The sequence below is a fragment of the Rhagoletis zephyria genome, unplaced genomic scaffold (genome assembly GCF_001687245.7).
Source record: "Rhagoletis zephyria isolate East Lansing unplaced genomic scaffold, Rhagoletis_zephyria_1.1 Rzeph_scaffold_03814, whole genome shotgun sequence".
NCBI classification, from domain to species: domain Eukaryota; kingdom Metazoa; phylum Arthropoda; class Insecta; order Diptera; family Tephritidae; genus Rhagoletis; species Rhagoletis zephyria.
In genome coordinates this window covers 18,202-38,447 of record NW_016160897.1, presented here as the reverse complement: position 1 = coordinate 38,447, position 20,246 = coordinate 18,202, and the positions used below count along the sequence as shown (strand labels likewise).

The 20,246-nt window shown below is 35.1% G+C and overlaps 1 protein-coding gene across 2 annotated transcripts in view; it reads left to right on the top strand.

Moving 5' to 3' along the window:
- LOC108369713 (lipase 3-like) overlaps window positions 1–19,150 on the top strand; it is a 35,573-nt gene extending 16,423 nt beyond the window's left edge. The window contains exons 2-6 of one of the 2 annotated variants that reach the window (XM_017624882.1): window positions 11,139–11,316; window positions 11,685–11,896; window positions 11,984–12,133; window positions 12,248–12,406; window positions 17,551–19,150. In XM_017624882.1, coding sequence (XP_017480371.1) covers window positions 11,139–11,316; window positions 11,685–11,896; window positions 11,984–12,133; window positions 12,248–12,406; window positions 17,551–18,624 — 1,773 coding nt within the window. In that variant the 3' untranslated portion in view covers window positions 18,625–19,150. The remainder of the gene's footprint in view (window positions 1–11,138; window positions 11,317–11,684; window positions 11,897–11,983; window positions 12,134–12,247; window positions 12,407–17,550) is intronic. The other variant, XM_017624883.1, reaches the window with a different exon arrangement.
- The last annotated feature ends 1,096 nt before the right edge of the window (window positions 19,151–20,246 follow it).

Sequence of the window (20,246 nt, the reverse complement as noted above, 5' to 3'; positions counted from 1 at the left end):
TGCCTTATCGCGTCGGTTAAGTACTTAAGGAATAAATATACAAAAACTACCAGTTTCCTCTTAAAAATACAGTTCATAGCGCAGTAGTTGAGAAGATTAAGTTATTCAAAGAAATATTTACTTTTCTTTGGAATATTTAAAGTTTGTAGTTTTTATAACAAAAAAGTACATCAAGTGTTAGTTTTTTACTCGTAAATTCCATTGATAAAAAAGGCTGTTACATAGTTGATAGTTTTCCACTTATAAAACATGTATTTATAAAGGAGAATACGGGCGATATTTTTATTGTGAGCTTTCCTATTCTGCATCTAAAAAATTTTGGATATTCTGGACCGTTGCATTACATTAAAAAATAGTGTCGATCTTATTTTTTGTAAAATATTTTTTTTTTTTGGTAAAAAAATGGTCGTCGTTATATATAAACTACTACATAGTTTCATGTTGTACTTTTTTAACTATCATTCATTAAGAAGTGCCTCAAGGATTAAGTGAGTTTTATTATTTAGAGAAGGAAATTCGCTTGAAAACAAAAAGCCGTAACTAACCAAAAATCCAAAATTCTTTTTTTGATTGCTTATGATGCATTTCATCGTATTATAAGATCCTACATCATTTTATTCAAAAAAAAATTTTATTTAGTTGTGGCCTTTTTTCATTTACGCACTTTCCATACTATACTGACGAAATGCTATTTAAAATTTCGTTCCATACTAATTTTTCCGTTTTTTTCCACCAATTTCGACTTTCCTACGCGTTTAAGGTTGAGCGAATACTTAATTTTAAGATCTTCATTTTGAACTTGAATTACCAGAGATTTGTCTACGTTCGAGGAGTAGTTCAGCTCCGCTTACAAACCTACAAAATAAGGAAAGCTGCGAGGTGTGTCTATCCGCTGCAAATCATTTGTTATTATTTATTTGTGAGCTTTACACCTTCATCAAACGTTTTGTGTTTCTTTTAAAATAGCAGTCACGACATAGGGTAAAAAGAGTCCGTTTGGAAAATAGTTCCCAGTATTCGGATCATATTCGTTTATAGGGATCAGCACAGGCGATTACTTATGTCCCTTTTGGTTACCATTTATAGGTAAAATAAGTTTCTTAAAATAATGCGGGTGATGCACAAAAAGTGAGCTTAAGCCCAGACTCAATTTTTCTACTGTTGGAGTGAGCTGAAACTCAAGAATTTGTATTGAAAATCGAGTCGGAGCGTATGCTGACTTTTTATGCATGTGGGCCAATATTATTCGTCTAGCATTGGAATTTTTAAAGTTTGAAGATACTAAACAAATGTAATCATATGAATATACATACATACATATGTACAATATATTCAACAGCGATTTCGTACATTTCAGTTATGATATGAACACTTAATCATATTAGCTAATTAAATTGCAAACAATTATACAAACAAAACTACATAAATATGTATGTACATATGTACATACTTGTATGTCTCTTAAAGGTACACTTGTCATTGCCAATGCAAATATTTGTCAAACGAATGTAAATAAATGTCAAAATCGAAGTTGTCAAGTGACCGTAGCGAAGAGACAAAGCAAAAACCAAAAATCACCAAAAAAAAAAAGTTGTGGGCAATCGAGTCAATAAACCAATGAACACACGAAAATATTAGCACCCTAAGCTAACAAAAACAATGCTAACAAAGTTTTAACTAACAACTGAAATTTAGTCATTTTGTCATTAGGAAAACAAAAGCCGTCAAATTTGCATAACATATGTTTGCGTATGTATGTACAAACATATGCACGACTAAAACAACAACTAACTAAGCCGGTCGTGATAACGCTAGCCGTTGCAATTATCACCATTGTCATTTACATTGCGCTGGCCCGCCGAGCGGCACGAGTGTTTTACCAATGTGTAGATATGTACATATGTATGTATATTGATTTCATTTATTTATTTCATTTGCTTTGATTAGTTACATACATATGTATGTACGAGTAGGTTGTCTATAGCTTAGGTGCGTACTTATCTACTTACATCAATAATTAAATTTTTTTTGCAAATGCAATTCTTATATTTATAAGGGGTATTCTCTGAGTTTTGCGCGGTGCACAGATTGCACGGTTTGCAAAGCTGTCCCATACGTAAACCAGATTTTACCATGAATTCCGTGCAATCTATGCACCGAGCAAGGACTTTGCAAGACTGCGAGAATACCCCTATAATATATTAAATATGTACCCATATTCCTACTTTATATCCATACATACATTCATATATATATGTACATATGTATGCCCACATGTGTGGACATATGTACATACATACTTCATGAGCTGCTCTTCTATTTATCTTTGCTATTTGCGCGTTCGCTAAAAATTCCACTTCAACTCCGCTGTTTCTTTCACAATCGGTTATGAGTGCAACAAATATCTTTATGTAGTTTGTGCTCGTTCATTTATTTATTTTTATTACATATGTATGCATATATGTATGTATATACATGAATATGTGGAAAAGGCATATTTACAAATCAGATCATTTACCATCAGCGTTGCCGTTTTGCTTAAATTTAAGCAAAATTGATTAACTTCTTGCTGCCTGTTAAAATGTTAAACTTTTCTTCGTTTTGCTAAATTAGCTTATTAAAATAGTCAAAAGGGATAATTTTCTTCAAAAATTCATTAAAAAAATTTTCAAATTGATTTTGGGAAGACTGTCACATCCAGATCCCATATAAAGTTCCAGTAAATGTTGCTCTACGCGATTCCCAATCTGCGGTCGTCGCATTTTCAAACCTCCGAGTGTACGTCTACCATGAAATCGCTTCAAATTAAGCAACTGTTAGACTATAAAATCCTTATTTTTGACGACAAATCTCGACCTTAGAGAGCCTTTACTTACTTACCTGCTCACTTTTTATTTAAATAACCAATTTACCAAGATCAGCAAGAACAAACAGTAACTCCAAGCATTTTTCGTTTTATTAAGACCCGTTAAATAAGTTGCTTAATTTTAATGGGAATTGTTAAACTTTTTGAAAGATTTTGTTAAATTTTATTTTTCGGGTGTGGCAACACTAACTACCACCATTCCAGTTGTCCGTAAACGCAGTATGTACTATTTCGCAATTCTTCACACCATCCATATTGCACAAATATACGTACATATGTATATGCTACATACTCGTACCTACGTTGCGAAAAAGTTGTACGGAATCTGAAATTAGAAAATATGTTTTTAAATAAAAAAAATAGGCGATGATGTGCTTATTTAGATGCAAAAGTTCGCTTCAAAAACAGAATTAAATGAATTAAATACACATTACTACATAATACTTAGTATTACTTTTATGGCTATTATCTTATTCTCGCCGATAGTGTTATAATTAATGATTCATATTGTCTAGCCTGTCATAGACCATATGTATGCAAATATATGTATGTAGTATGCTACGGTATGTTATTCACCTTCTTTTCAGGTTGTATCCCGTAGCACACACCCATTTGTTTTACGAGTAATTGCAAATAAAGAGTCTTGCATATATCTTCTGTTTCCCCTTTCGTTTTTTTTTTCAAATTCTTATTTTTCTAGCTCTACCAAAGTTTTTCTTACCTTCCTTCATCGAATATTTTTTTCACTACCTTTCAGTCATAATCGTTTATGCATACATATATCGTGGTTTAGAGTACAAAACCACGTAACTGACCTTTGTGACAAAAAAGATATTTGCTCACCGGTAGCTCCTGCCATCAACCACTTATCCATTCATACTAAAATATCGATACTTAAATATAAAAAAAAAATGTTAAGCAAAAAAACAAAACCGACTGCAATTCTTATATAATATATATATATATATATATATATATATATATATATATATATATATATATATATGATCGAATCTAAACCAGATTAGTACGATACCACCTCTGAGACTACCTTTCCGATGCAAAAAGAATTATCCAAATCGGTGAACGTGGTCCAAAGTTATGAGGTAACATCCATAAAAAAAAAAAAAACCCAACGAACTGAAAACCTCCTCCTTTTTTGGAAGTCGGTTAAAAAGAAGAAATAATTAGGGACAAAAGACAGAAACGTTTTGAAATAAGACAAGTTTACTTTCTCCTATAAAATTAAGGCAACCTCACATAGTAGGTTTTGCATTTTCGTGATACGCGGTTTTGTACTTTAAACGACGATATATTTTATCGCTTTTCGCACTTCCAAGCAAGCTTACTATTCATAAAACGTCAGCTATAAATGTCTGCGATTTTTGATAATTTTTTAGTCTTTTCGGTCGCTGTGACTGGTATTTTCTTACACCAGCAACAAAGTCCCAGTAGGGAAATCTAATATGTAGTATCAACCTGGTGCTATGCGGTGCGTTTTTACTGAAAACAAAAAAACGATAGTAGAAGTTATGGTTTTTGATTTAAATGCAATTATGCAATTATGGTGTTTTAATTGGGTGGCTATCGACAATAATTGAATAAGTCTTCCATAAAATTTTTTACCAAAAAGTTGGTTTTCCGAATCATGTTAATTGCGGTAAGCACAAGTAGCTTTTGCAACATTTAAATCAATTTTTTCAGATGCAATTTCTGCTAGCAGGACTGTTCTGCGCTGGTAACAAAAATTCTGTAATCTCTAAATAAAGTTTCTGTCAATTTTTAAACCCTTTTCGCATTCTGTGCACTCTTGTAACCTGTAGATTTGGTTACAATCTTAAAACCTTGAAACAAAATATTGCCCCGCGAAATATGCAATGCCATAGTTTCCACCAATCCTCAGAGCTGATTTGCTGAATATTTTTTTTTGTAAATACGACTTTTTACTTTAACAAAACAAAGTGTATGTGTGCGTACACGAAATACTCGCGAAACCGTGTGGTTTTGTCGATAATGTTTGTAAAGAATTGAGTGTTGAACACGACTTAAGCTCAGACTTTCCTACAGGGTATGCGTTCACGTTTAGTGTTATTGATTTTATTTCTGCTTCAGTAACTTGCGGCCATTTGCAACATTTGTTGATATCTTTTGTATATTGCCATTATAATCGCCATCACAAAGCCGGTCGCATAAGTATTGCATTTGTTTGAATTCATAAAGCGAAATCGCAAAGGTGTTTAATAATGTCAATAACGTCACATGCACTGTCTGTGTCTGTAGCAGCGGAATTGAAACAGCTTTATTATTTGATTTAATTCCATTTTTGTTGAGAAGAGGTAGTGGCACACGCTTTGTGTTTTCCGATTTCTCAATTGCATTCCAGTTATCAGCCAATTGACCTTGATTTTGACTTTTGACCCATATTATTAAGATTTCCTTTTGATAAGCTTTTTCCGAAATATTATTAATTGTATAAAGCGACTGCCGGGCTGAGTGAGTGGTTAATATGTCAACTGCCACTCGCTAGGGCAAAGGTTCGATCCCTGAAAAACTTCTTATAAAAACATTTTCCGTTGCCAAATTGGCATTTTGGTTGGATTTTTGCCAAGTAAGGTCTCGATTGGTATCTTTAATAATAAAAACTAGGAGTTCTAGTTACTGTCGAAATAAAGCACAGAAGTACTAGAAAAAAATCTCCTGCTTTGGCACCAAAACATGACTAAACATTTTCATATCTTTTCTTTTTAATATTTTATTCGAGTTACAGTTCCACGGGCAACAATTCCTCCATAACCAATATGTTTCATAAAAATCCTTTGGTCGTCAAACAAATGACCTTGGTCTTAAGTATCTGAAATTTAAAACCGCAATCTGACAAATGAACGAAGCCTTCTGTCAGTAGATTACATTACATCTTCCATGAGAAAATACAGGTCCTACAAAAAGCGAGAATGATTGGAAACTCTTTACGCTAGAACGAAAACGGCAAAAGAGTGCCAAAATAGGACAAAGGTAAGCGACGGGTTAATATTTGCAATCCACTTGAAATGCCAGTTAAAACTTCCGCAATCCGCTGTCATATAAATTATTCAAAAATTCAATGGGGTAACTGTTGTGCTCCCGAAGATAATCAGAATTAATTTTAGCAACACTAAAATATGATTTTTCTGCATTGATAAAAGAGCCATCATAATTTTTAGATTTCTTGAGAAATTGGACTTTTCCATTACCAAGTGATTTGAGAAACTCAATATGTTCAAATTCATGTGGGGAAAATTCAGACCGAGATTTAACATTGTTTACAATTAGGGCGAATTAGGGAGAATTTAAATTAGGGAGAATTCGATGAATTTCAAAAACACTTAATTCCGATAACTCGATAAAACTCGATAACTCTACAAATATTGATAGTTATCGATAAGTTTAGATAACTGTACGTTTCCAGCACTGGATTAATTTCGATAGCTCAAAACTGTCCATCTCTCAATATATATCGATAACCTGATTTACACTCTGGTAACTGAATAAATAGTGATAGCTCGATAAATTCATGTAATTTTAGAAATTTCTATAACCCGATGTACACTTTGAAAATTCCCCAAACTTTAATTCCATAAAACACCAACAAATTTCGATAAAACAATAAATATCATTGATTTGATAATTTGAAAGAACTCGGTACAACTAGATAAATTTCGTTATTTCGATAAACTTCGTTAACTTTACAATTATTGATCGCATTATAAATATTGATTATTCAATAAATATCATATAAAATAGAATTTCATTATTTTGATAAATTTCGATAATCCGATAAATTTTTGTAACTCGATAACTATCGGTACATTGTAACAATTAAGTACCTACGTCTCGAAAAATTTTTATAACTCAATAAACATTCATCAATTTCAATAACTCGATACATACCAATAACTTAATGAACGTGGTTGATCTGATATATTTCGATAACTATAAAATTCGGCGATAAGAAACTTCATAACTTTCGATTACTAAATTACTGATGACTGAATTTTCTTACCCCTTCAGTTACCCCACTGCATGTATACATATATTTTTATTTTCAATTTTGCCTTCATTATTTCTTTCTTCGTCTTCATATTTATTATCTCTATTACAAAGTTGGGCAGGTTGCAATAACAACTATACATGAATACAGAAACTTTTAAACGACGATTTTTTTTGGTAATTTTCAACCAATTTTAAAACTACTCATCTACAGAAAAATTACTTTTCAATGGTGTTCTTGGTTTTGAAATCGGTTCAGTACAATCGCCAAACGAAAGCGGACAAAATTTATGTTAGCGTATTAATATATGGATATCGAGAACGATTTATATAAATACGCTTATATAAATTCCGATAAATAATATTAATGACGATCGATAAATAAAATCACTTATGAACTTATCGATTAATGTACCAAAAATGATATCGATAACGACCACACTATCGACAAAACGAAAGTACCTGTATACCATAAATACTCGAACCTTACCTGGCCAACAGTCACAACGTAATTGCATAATCACGTTGAAAATACCAAAACCCGCATTCATACCGCCGCAATCGATCCATCAATCGTTTAATAAGCGAATGATCGCAAAAAATAGCGCCGATTCCGATTCGATTGTAGGCGGAGGCGGACACCGTAATTGGCGAAAAGCAATCAAGCAAAGTTAAAAAATTAAACAATGAAAATTATAAAATAAAAAAATGGAAAAAGACAAAAACACTTGAGATGCCAATTACGGTCAACTGGGCTTTAAGTATGTAAAACAAATTGTCTGACCGGTGCCCAAAGCAGACGGTAAACGGCCGCTAAGTGGCTGACGCTTGACGCTCGGCGGTTGATAAGTGATGCTCAGCTGTTTGCAGCGCGCAACGAGCGATGTTGCGACGTATTCATACATGGCAATGTACATAAGGGTGGTCCAAAAATACATAGGACAATCAAGTTTTTTGGTTTTTCCTGCTGCCACCCCCAGAATTGAAGAATATAATAAATAAGGAGACACGTAGTTTTTTATTTTGAAATCGGGTAATATTTACCCGTGCCGCCGGGGCTTTGAAGTTTCCCAAGTATTTTACATGGGGAAAATACATTTTTTCGTAGAACTTATAAAAAATAGTTAAAAATAAATATTTTTTGTTCGAATAAGACTATTTCCCTTCAGAAGTCTTAAAAAAATAATACTATGATGCTTATTTTACTTAAACATTTTACTGAGTGTGTTTTAATAACCGATAATCCTATCTGTTATATACCAAAATTAGTTACTTTATGTTTTCATAACCACATGACTAAAGAATAGCTCTATAGATGGTTTTATTTTTTAGTTTTTGCACTCTTCTCAATTATTTCTGTGCCTATGTGGTAGAAAATTAAAAATAGGGTTGCCAAATATTTGAAAATTAAAAGTTATTTAAGGCCTCAATAAAATAGTTACATTTTTTCATCGAAACTAAAATCGTTTGAAGAGATTTCATAACATTTTAGTACGGTGTTGCCACCTTTCTAAAAAATACAAGAATGTTTGCTGGGAGTGCATAAACTTTCCATTTGATACCCATATTGTGGTATTAAAGAAGCTTCGAACAAAATTTTGGGCCACCCTTATATTCATACAGATATTGATACATACATAAAAACACAAATGCATTCGCGTCGCGCATTACAATTAACCTTGGCAAAGAAATGAGGAAATGCGATAAAAAAATATGCTATGCTGTTAATGGTTGTTATCGTTTTTCAGATACGTACATGCGGATTGGCTATGGTAGGTTTGATGTATTTGAATTTAATAAAAAGAACATTATATAAAGTAATAAGAAATCGTTTTTGGGGTATTTGTTTAGGCATTTCATTTTCTCTTATTTTCACTTTATATATTTATCGATAATTGGTTAAGCTCATTATTTCAACACTTAATTTAAGACTAAGACTTCTGCTTCAAAAATGTTACAACAACTTTAATGTCCCCAGCTTTAAAGTATTTCTAATCTCAAGTTTCGCGCAGTACACGCAGTGCCTGTATCCTTATGCATTTTCGATATATCAGTGTAAATAACCTCAGAATTAGTCATCCTCATGCGCTCTCATTCATCTCGAAGTACCGATCCGGAATCTCGTAGTCGATCTGTTTAGGAAGTTTTGACACTACATTTACTACTACTGTAACCGTAGGACATGCACTCCGCATAGACCTTCTTTGACAGTTTGCTCTCCAGTATTATTCCGATGCGTCGTGTTCCTTGTAATTTCAAAAAAAAAAAAACCTTTATTGAATTACATCGAATAAAATACATAGATGCATCGAATAATATTGCATTTATCGATACATCGGAATACATTCGATGAATCGAATTGAAAACATTAATGTTTCCGAGACACAATTTCTCCCTACTATGACGGAGCAACAAAGTTCAGCAAGTTCTCTTTGTATTTGCTTCAGTATTTTGTGAACCAGCTATGACCAAAGTAGCGACCTTAGCAGACGCGATACTGTTCAGGCAAATGGTCTCTTCAAGCCTTCGGCTATTAAACAGCCCCCACTATCCTTAATGGCATTGGCATATAGTACAGCCTTATACAGCCGTCGAGAATATTGCTCAGGCATCCCTTTTGTTTTCTGACCATATTCAGTTGCAAAACGATAAGAATAATAATTATTTCGTCGATAAACATATCGATAGATAAATATGTTTAAAATGGCGTTATAAAATTAAAACTAATCAGACTAATTTATTTTTAAGTTGGACCGGACCCACTCTCACAAATAGCCGAGTAAAGCCAAAGGTCTGCTGCGATACACTCATCCTCATTTTTCGAAGTTCAACAATCAAGGTTTTAAAAGTTCAATTGGCATAAAATGAAATAGCATTTTTATGCGATTTTTACTGCAAAGCACGAACGCGTTTTCCACATTGCGAGTCGTAAAAAAATGCAATCAATTTTTAATCAAAGTGGCTACATTGCCTAACAGTCTAATTCACAAATAATCGCAAATGCTAATTACTTTCACATATTCTCACGATGCCAAACACTAATCTAGCTTAGCATTGAGTTAACTAACAAACTTCATTCATGGCTTACGAAAATCAGCGGCTAACAAGATATTGATTAACTGCTTATAAACATCCAGAAGCTGATCTTGGTGCGCTCGGCAGCTTGTCTGTGCATTTGTGTGCGTGTGTGTGTGTGTGTGTGTGTGCGGTCATTGCCGATTTGTTACTTTTCTGCACTAACACTTCCCTGACACACTTTATGTTACCATGAAAATGGCACATCCGACGGTGGTAAAGGAAAACAAAACAATAACAGCCCAAGAAACAAAAAACGTACACAAATGTTAACATACATATGTAGATATACATACATATACACCAACATGTAGATACAAAAAAGTTATGAGTAACCCAAAGCTGCTTCAGCGTCTCAAAGCAGTTTCTGCAGTTTCTTAGCTGGCATTCTCAAATTCGCAATAGAAACAAACAGATTTAAGTGTAAGTATGTATGTGCACAAATGTCTAAATAGCTATATATGTAGGCTAATAAGTATGTACCATTCAGTATTGCGTATCGTTGGCCAAAATGCCCAGCCTGACCAACGACCGCCTTTACCTTTATTGGCATTAATAATTGCAAACAAATAAAAGTATGTCATCACACTTAAAAATACGCAGAGATTGTTTCCAAATTGCCACACATCTAGGTGTACTTATTCCTCTTGCTATGTGTTGAGAAAAATCGCATATTAGTGCTAAATAATTACCGCTTAATTTAGTGGTAACTAATGTTTTCCACTCGATTATGTCTAAGCAAGGTCCCTTCTCCAGCAAACATCTGAAGCAAGCCTGCCATGTAGCGCTTGAAGGACACACTTCACTGGCGACATTAAGTCATTCACCCAGGGAAAGAGTTTAGTTACTTACGTCAAATAAGTAAACATTTTCCTCGCAACAACAAGATTTGGTAACTATGATCGAATCGTTTAACTATAACCAAATATCGGTATTGATTGATTATTTTCAATTCACTTACGATAATATTTTGAGATATGTAGTAAAATAAAGTAATAAGAGAGCATAAGAGAAGTCTCAATCAAACTTCCTTTCCTTCCTAATAAAATGTGGGCAAAAAAAAGAATTATGGACGGATTTACGTAAATGAAAATTGGCTTCTTAGTGACGCTAAAAATTTTTAACGCTGATTTCTCACACTACATCTCGTTCTTTTTCCATCTCTTTGCAGCCGAAATTAATACGCAAGTACGGTTATCCATCGGAGACGCATACCGTGGTGACAAAGGATGGCTATATCCTGGAGATGCATCGCATACCGAAGCGCGGCGCCCAGCCGGTGCTGCTGATGCACGGCATACTGGACACGTCGGCCACGTGGGTGCTAATGGGGCCCAAGTCGGGGTTGGGTGAGTTGTGTTGTCGCACAAATTCACTCCATGGAGTGCTGTTTTGCATCTGCATTTTTTCCCCATTCCCTTTCACTCTCTCCACACATGCTACACTTTGTAAGCCTCCACATTTGTATACAGACTTGCATTTTCCATGCATTCAGTTCTTTGCGCGCGCCTTCGTCAACTTTGCCGCATTCAGCCCTACGGGGATTTTTTAATTAACTTTCTGTGTTTTTGATGCGCTCGCGTGTATCTCGCGTGTATGCATTTGTTTGTACGTGAGTGTGAGTTGTACTAACCAGTCATTCACTTTTATTTCTTTCCTTACTCTTTTTCACCTCTCTCTATGCTCTTATCTTGCTAACTGCCCCCATTGCCAATAGGTTATATGCTCTCCGACCTGGGCTACGATGTGTGGATGGGCAATGCGCGTGGCAATCGCTATTCGAAAAATCACACCAGCCTCAATAGCGATTACCAGGAATTCTGGGATTTCACCTTTCACGAAATGGGCAAATACGATTTGCCCGCAAACATCGATTATATCCTCAGCAAAACAGGCTACGACCAATTGCACTACGTGGGACACTCGCAGGTGAGTTGCATGGCCACTTTTTAATGCTCCTTTCCGGTGATTGCTTTTTCCTGAACGTTTCTGTTTGTTTTCATTTTTTTTTCATAGGGCACAGCCGTCTTTTGGGTCCTCTGTTCGGAGCAGCCCTCCTACACACAAAAAATTCTCTCCATGCACGCATTGGCGCCGATCGCCTTCATCTCGGACATGAAGAGTCCACTGTTTCGTACTTTGGTGGTTTTTCTGGATTTCCTCACGGTGCGTATGCTTTGCAGACGATACGTACAGGATAACGGCTTACTACTTGCCGTTGGCCGCTTTTTTGCTGCTGCTGTTTCTTTTTGTTGAAATTTTTTCTTTCTCTGCTTTTAGGCGGCGACGCGCATGTTACGCATTACTGAATTTATGCCCAACACAAAGCTGTTTGTGGATCACAGCCAGGTGGTGTGTCATGACAATGCAATGACACAGGACGTCTGTTCGAATATCCTGTTTCTGGTGGCCGGCTACAATTCGGAGCAGTTGAACAAGGTATTTTTGTGTGTGTGTGTGTGTGTGTGTGTGTGTGTGTGTTGTGTGAATTACATATGTATGCAGATTTTCCTACAGGTACCCTCCTGCTGGAACGCAATGTCGCACGCAATATTCAATGAACTTACATATATACAGTGACTCAAACAAGTATTCACATGTTTTTTAAGTAAAATTTTTTGTTATTTTTCTGCCATGCTTTAACCAAAACCGTATAAACCGAAGTTTCAAAAATGTTTTTTTCTGAAAATTTTTACTTAAAAACATTGTGAATATTTGAAATTTTGATGCGAATAATTTTTTCAGTCACTGTATTAGATATACAGGGCACACATAAATATTGACCATATTCTACCCCATGCCTTGCGGAAACCTGATCAATGACGCTTTGTCGTGTAAGGAATCCTAAGTATATTTATTTCGAATTTTCAACAAGTTTAATGTTCTTTGTTCTTTGAAAACCCAGAGTGATACTTATGTATTTGAGACAGAACGAACGGTCGATCATCTCGAAAAAAATCGCCCACCAATCAGGGGGTATATAAAATTTGCTATACAAAAAATTTCTCGGAGCAGATTTATGGTTTTCAAATCATCATAGCGTCGAGCAATATCTGAAGTTTAAGTTCATATTTGCCTTATAGATACAATCTCTTTGCCTTCCAGTTATTAATTTTGAAAGTCCGAGTAGTAATAGCATGGATTAGTTATTAGCCAGGTGCATGGCCGCGTGTTTGCCTCAAGTTGTAATCAGATTTTGATGTGGCCAATATCATGAAGCCATCTTACGGTCTTCAGTTCAGCCCCTTTCAATATGACGAATAGTCAATTACGCTCCAATTTTCTGTCGTTTTCATAACTCTCAAATATGTGTAGCCACGGAAAAATTGGGCTTTTTACTCGATTTTATCATTAGAACATACATTTTTTCTAGTTAAAATGTCATGTGATAATCACATCATCAATTGTATGTCATATGATGTTAAGTCATCTTATACTAGCGTTATCATAACAAATTTTGCATTTGATATATGTAATATGTTCTTCAATTAACCTAGCCATTTTCAAGATATAAATATGTTGATGAATTTAATTTAATTCAACTTACAATTGGCCCGAATGTCATATGATAATCACTTCATCACCATGTAAATGCGTAATTTTTGTTTTTTATCAAAGCAGGTCATCACAAATTACGTTCGCATGTCAAAGACCCCGCATGCGGTGACATAATTTTGTTATAAATAATTTCTTTGCACGTACAGCAGTGCGCAGTGCGAACACCTACATGCATACATAAATATTCATGTACATTTGTATGTAAATAATGCAGAGAGCACTTAGCACACACCCCAACAATTTTGTCACTTGAAATTCCTAAATGCCACTAAATTAACTTTCGCTGACGACGGGTGCGCGCAAACGAATGCACAGCTGACGGCGTTGCCAACATTTAATTGTTTTGCTTTATTTTGTGCTCTGCCTGTAAATGTAAAGAAATAAACAAATAATTGGCGAGAGCTAGGCAGACATCAAATGAACGACTACTAAGTATGCATATTGGAGTATATGTAATGGTTTTTGTTTTGAATATATATTAATAAGATATATGTAAGTATCACGATTATGTTTGCTGTTGCATAATTGGCGATCATAACTAGCATACATACACGCATACAAAATTCAGTAATAATTCGAGAAATCATTTGATCTGCAATTGCACAGCTAGAACAATGTGGAGCTGTGACAGCTGCCAACAAAAACCTAAAAGTTTTCGCCCACCGTTTCAGCACTCTTGTATGCATGATAGTATCAAGCGTTAATCCATTGTCTTTGTCATAGGCACTACTATTTTTTTTCATGCCTTACAGCATAGTTATGTATATATTAGAGGGCTGCATTAATTCATTCAATACGGCTTTTGAATTATTCATATACAAAACGAATGAATGATTTTGGCCTAAAATTTTTTGGAATTTGAGTGAATACCTGTTCCGATATACATATGTGTCGACATTAGAATATTCAAACAAAGTGAAAATAAATTGAATTGAAATAAATGCCAACCTTTATTAAATTTTTTTTTAATTATTTTTTCTGTGCACATATGTACAAACATACACATGTATGTATGTATGTATTGCTGCCATGGTGGAATAATAACAAGGTGTTGTCAGTAGCGACGTGTTTGTTGTAATTTTGACAAGATCGGCATGCTTATTTTCAGTGCTGCCGATCCTAATTTTTATACTACTATTCGTTGGGAAATAGTATCTAAAATACTCCATTTTAGTATTTCGTTTTATCGCGATTTTTAAAGAACTTGTTGTTTTCAGAACGATATTAATATTTAAAATTGCTGGATTGGTATAATTTGTGTCCTCAAAATATAAAATATAAAAGATGTCGTGGTAATCAATGGAAAAAGACGTACACAAAAATTGTATGGAAAGGCGATTTTTTTTTTATATTAAATATCTTCTGCTGCATTGTCATAATATCGAGCCAAATGGACTACTGATACACTAAAATAGAGCCGCAGTATGGTTAAATTACGATTTCGCTAATATCATCGAAATAGTATGCACAAACGGATTAAAAGTAGTAAATAAGTAGTACCTTTTTTCTAATACTTTAAAATGCGTGACCGGAACTGACAACACCTTGTTATTATTACACCATGTTTTGCTGCGATCCTATTACAATACGAAAAAACCTGTTTGTAGAAAAAACTTTTACCGAAATGAGTTTAAACGATTTGAATGTTTTCCATTCATTCATTCATATTCTTCCATTTGAAGGTAGAAAATTTGAAACGAAATGTATATTCATAAATTACAAAATTCCAAACGCTGAGTGTTTTGTATGTGAAGTAAAATATTCAAATATACTGTACTCTGTTTGGCTAAAAGTTTGAATGAATTCATGCAGCCCGCTAGTACATATGGTACGAATGTATGTATGTATGTGTACATGCAAGTTTGCTTCCATGGAACCATCGCTGGGTATCGCGTTGTGAATTTTGCGAATTTCGCCCACAGCGTTATCACATTAACATGCAACGCTCACCCATCAGTCGCCAAATTTGAACATCCGGTTGACTAGTACATAGAAGACCGCCGAATGCCGGCGGTATGCCTGTTTATGGGTGCGTCAATTATGTTGCATTCAATGCAGCTGTAAATAGAGCAAACAATGCCACTTGGATGTCTATGGCACCGCATTACTGTAGGAAATGTCAGATATGACAGAGGGCACTGTTTGACTATATGTAACCAATGCGTAGATAATTATTATTCCATATGTTTGGCACTTCACTCATGTACATACATATATATAGTACATATCTATTTAGGTGATCATTGTTCGACAGATTCGCGCTAAGTTGGTGCCGAAATGAATAATAAGTGCATTATTTTGCAACCGTGCTACAAAAAAACACTCGCTTAAATGACGAAATACAACACAAACTTGGCTATTTATCCGAGTTCAGCTAGGTCGCTTAAAAAAAACCCGACCTGAAGGGTAGTGTTGTTCAGTGAAAAACTCCTCTATTGTGAATTGTTAATGGGAAAGTGGAGAGGGAAATTTTTGTTTCCTTATATTAAATATATATATATACATATATATAAATTATTCATTTGTCAATGTTATTGTGGCTTATTAACATTTTATTTTTAATATGTTATAGCAGCTATTTCGGAGATCACCACATCTCCTCATCAGACTTATTTTTTCTAGACTTCAGCAGGGATCGAACCTGCGTAATCGATGTTCAAAGTCAGAAGCGTTAACCACTGAGCTATGTACATCCCGTAAACTCTTGTTGCTAATTCATTTTCCTTATTCAACCAACTACTATCAAGTGCAGCAAATTTGCCGCTATATAAACTCGACAGCGTCGAAACTATGATTGCCCACAATCTTCTGAGTGCAGAGGATATCTCAGACTCACCCACTTGAAAAATACAGAACAGACTATGCGCTTGTTGATACCCATAGTTTATAAAAGATTGATTCTTACCAGTTTAACTATGCAGCGCTTATTATATTCACCAGCATCAGGTTAAAGAAAGCCCACGATGGAGAGTCTCCCTGTCTGTAACCTCATTTAGCATCGCACCACTCGAAGAGGCTGTAACGAATTCTGCCGAATGTTTGAAATGAAAATAGAGATGATGTGAGTCGATCCTCTCCTCGTAAGCCTTTTTCCAAGATTTCACGTTTAATGAATACAAGGCGGTACCCATATATAAGGCCAGACCATTAATTTTTATCACGGTGAGCCTTAGCCTTTCACACAAAACGCCCGATAAACCTTTTAAGCAACCATTAAAAGGCTGGTCTCGCGGTAATTGACACTTTTGTAAGGTGCAGGTATGCGTTGATGCGAACAAGGTATGCAAAATTGTTGGCAGAAATTCGCCAGCATTTGAAAACCTTCCGGCTAGCTTCCGTAATAAAAGCTGACCTGAACTCTTAATTTTAGTAGATCCAACTGCAGATAAACCGAAATATATTCTTCTAGGCTTAGCAAGATTATTCCCTAAAATATGCTTCGCTATTTCATCGTTCTTACGCCAAACCCTGTACTCTGTCGTTGTGCATAAAACAATCGGGCGCTTGAAAATGGGCCGACGATCAACAACCATTAAGTAAACCTAGCCAGTTGAATACTCTACATTTCGATAAAACTGAATTAAACTATATTTGTGTACTTATTTTTTTTATGAACTGACACATCTACATTTACAGGTTGCGATTTTGGGGTGCAGAAGAAGCGAAATACTCTTTTCACTAGCTTTCAATCACGATCAAGTTCGTGTCTTAAGTCTTTTGTATCCCAGGCGACTGATCTGCTATTTCGCTGGCAGGAGCGGGAGTCACTGAAAACATAGTATTTCCATGTGAAGCAAACGCACACGAGCATATATATATATATATATATAGCTCATAGATTAAATAGGAAAAATATATACGCTGTTTGAAGAAAATGCAATTAATCTGATTTTTAAAAACTTTGGAGTCGCAAACTACACTATGTGTTATAGACTCAATATTTCAATATTTGTGAATTTGAATTTTTTTTTGCGCGTACTAAACAATCTAATTTTCTTCTAAACTCTTTCCTTAATATCTTGCAGACTATGCTGCCTGTCATGCTAAGTCACACACCCTCCGGCGCATCAATCAAGCAACTGGAGCACTTCGGGCAACTCATGAAGTCGGGACATTTTCGTAAATTCGATCGTGGCTATTTGCGCAATCAACTCGAATATAATCGCATCACACCGCCCGATTATGATCTGTCCAAGGTGAAGGTGCCGGTCGCACTCTATTACTCGATGAACGACATGCTGGTGTCGACGACGGGCGTCGATCGTTTGGCGCGCGAATTGCCCAATGTGATTGACAAATATTTGGTGCCCATGGAGAAGTTCAATCATTTGGACTTTTTATGGGCGATCGATGTCAAGTCGCTCGTGTACAATCGCCTTGTGAGGAATATTCGACGCGTGGAGAATTATAAGCAAAAGCAGACGCAACAAATTAATGCGAGCATACAACAGTTAGGTGCGCAATTGCAGCAACAGCAACAGCAACAACAACAACAAGAAGAAGAGCTGCGCAAACAGCAGCTAGTACAACAACAGCAAGTGGAACCAAAACAACAACAGAGAAGCGTCAATTTGCGTTCGCAATCAAACTTAAATTATCATTCGATTTCAGCCGCCAATGTAAATTCCAATACAATTGGCAGCGCTAGCCAGCGCGTAAATGTGCGCTTACACCCGCATAGCGTACTTCATGCGGTGCGCGTAGCGTTGCCAAAGATCATGCCGACGCCAGCGACAACACCAATGCCCACGCAAACGACTTCGCTGCCGCTGCTGTTAATGACGACAACGTCGACGACCCGTTCAAAATTCATAACCAATTTGACACCGAATTTTCAAACGAATCCACCCATAAGCATCGATTCTAACTCGAATGTGAATCAAGATTCAACTGTGATAATTCCGAATGTACACCCGGTTTATAAGCCAGAGGACGATGGGGGTGCGGAAGCGCCTAAGGGTTCTGATGGCGATGAAAGTTCTAGAGGAGACACAAGTACCACGCCACAGTGGTCAGGCGATTCGAGTACCGAGCTCAATGCGGAAGTTACGACAGTAATGGCCTTGCTTGAAAGGCCGCATGTGCCAGCGAGCGCGTGAGGCATAACCTGATTTACATTAGTTTTAGCAACGCTTTAGTTAGGTGTTATATGTCTATTTTAAGTTTTTACGTGTTTGATTTTTTTTTTTTTTTAATTATTTTCGTTTCATAGATAGCTTGGCTAACCTTTTTCATTTTCAGAATTCCACACTTTGGTTTATTCACGTTTGCTTTTAACAATTTTTATTTTTTATGTTTAGATTATTTTTGCTTTTAGATCCTTGTAAATCAATATTTGATCACATCACAAAAGTTAATTTTAATATTGTGTTTAATGTAGGTATGCGGAAGTTATCCTTGTAGCCAAAATTCTATAGAGTAAACAGTGGACGTGACCACCTCCAAGCTCCAATGTTTTGCCAACCTATAACAACCTGTGGAGCAAGAGCTTGAGCCGCAAGAACTATTTTAGCGACAGAACGGTTGCCAAATAAATTTTGTTACAAACGGATTTGAGTAATATTGAGTATATTATCTATAAATATAGAGAAATTAGGGTCTTCGTTGCCACAAGTTCTATCTCCAAGAGATGACATAGCAAAATCGTAGTCTTCGAATAAAAAGGGTTATCTGCTCTTTTTAGAGGAACTTCCGGACTGGCAACCGGTATTTGTTTAGATGACTTAAAAACTGAAAAAAAAAATTAAATTTTTTGGACCTACAACCTTACACTGAAAAAAGAATTTAGTTATTTCATTAAAATATGTTTCTCTCAGCAAATTATTTGGTGATAGAAAATTTTTTTTGTTATAGAAATTTTTTTTTGTGTAGCCACCAAATCTTGTGTTCAAAGAAATATATACAGCTGAATTTTTTCTCAGTGTAGGGAGGTATCCCAGCGTATTTCAGCTGAATGTTTACACCATTAAATTTACGAAGAAACTACCGAAATTAGAGCATCCTAATCCCAATTGATTGAATTGATTTTTCTCTTGGGAAATGTAATCACTTTTAATTCTTGGGTGCATTAACAAGCTTAACTCTCTTGGTAGACACAACGAAAGATAAAGGGTAGACTTGCTTACATCGAAAGAATTCAAATCCAAAAAATAAATAAAACAAGTAATTCTTAAGCAAAATACAAAACCGAGTTCAATCCTCATATACAAATTTAAGATTATCGTTAAATTCTTCATGATCCAATGATCGGATTTAAACCAAATTAGTATGCAACTACCTGTGAGGCAACACAAAAAAAAAATATTCCGACGAACTGATAACCTCCTCCTGTTTGTGAAGTCGGTTAAAAATTAAGTTCTTAGGGCCCTTTCCCCACACTTTTCTTTTGAGCTTTTATAATATTTTTATTTCAATTAAATTTTTTTTTGTTTTTCATCTTGTTTTTATATTTTTTATTTTATTTTCTTAGTTATGTAAGTCTATGATTATTTTGTTAGCATTTGTTTTAATTTTTTTTTATTTATTACTCACAAATATTGACTGTGATGACAAACAAACAAATATATCTCTACCGAATTGCGAGTAGTATGTGTGTGTGTGTTTGCATACCAGCATACATACCAATCAAACATAATGTACAATAAGTAAATATGCATAAAAATACATTTAATAATCGCTTTGCTATCCACCTAACCTACACGCTCCTACAAACACAAAATGT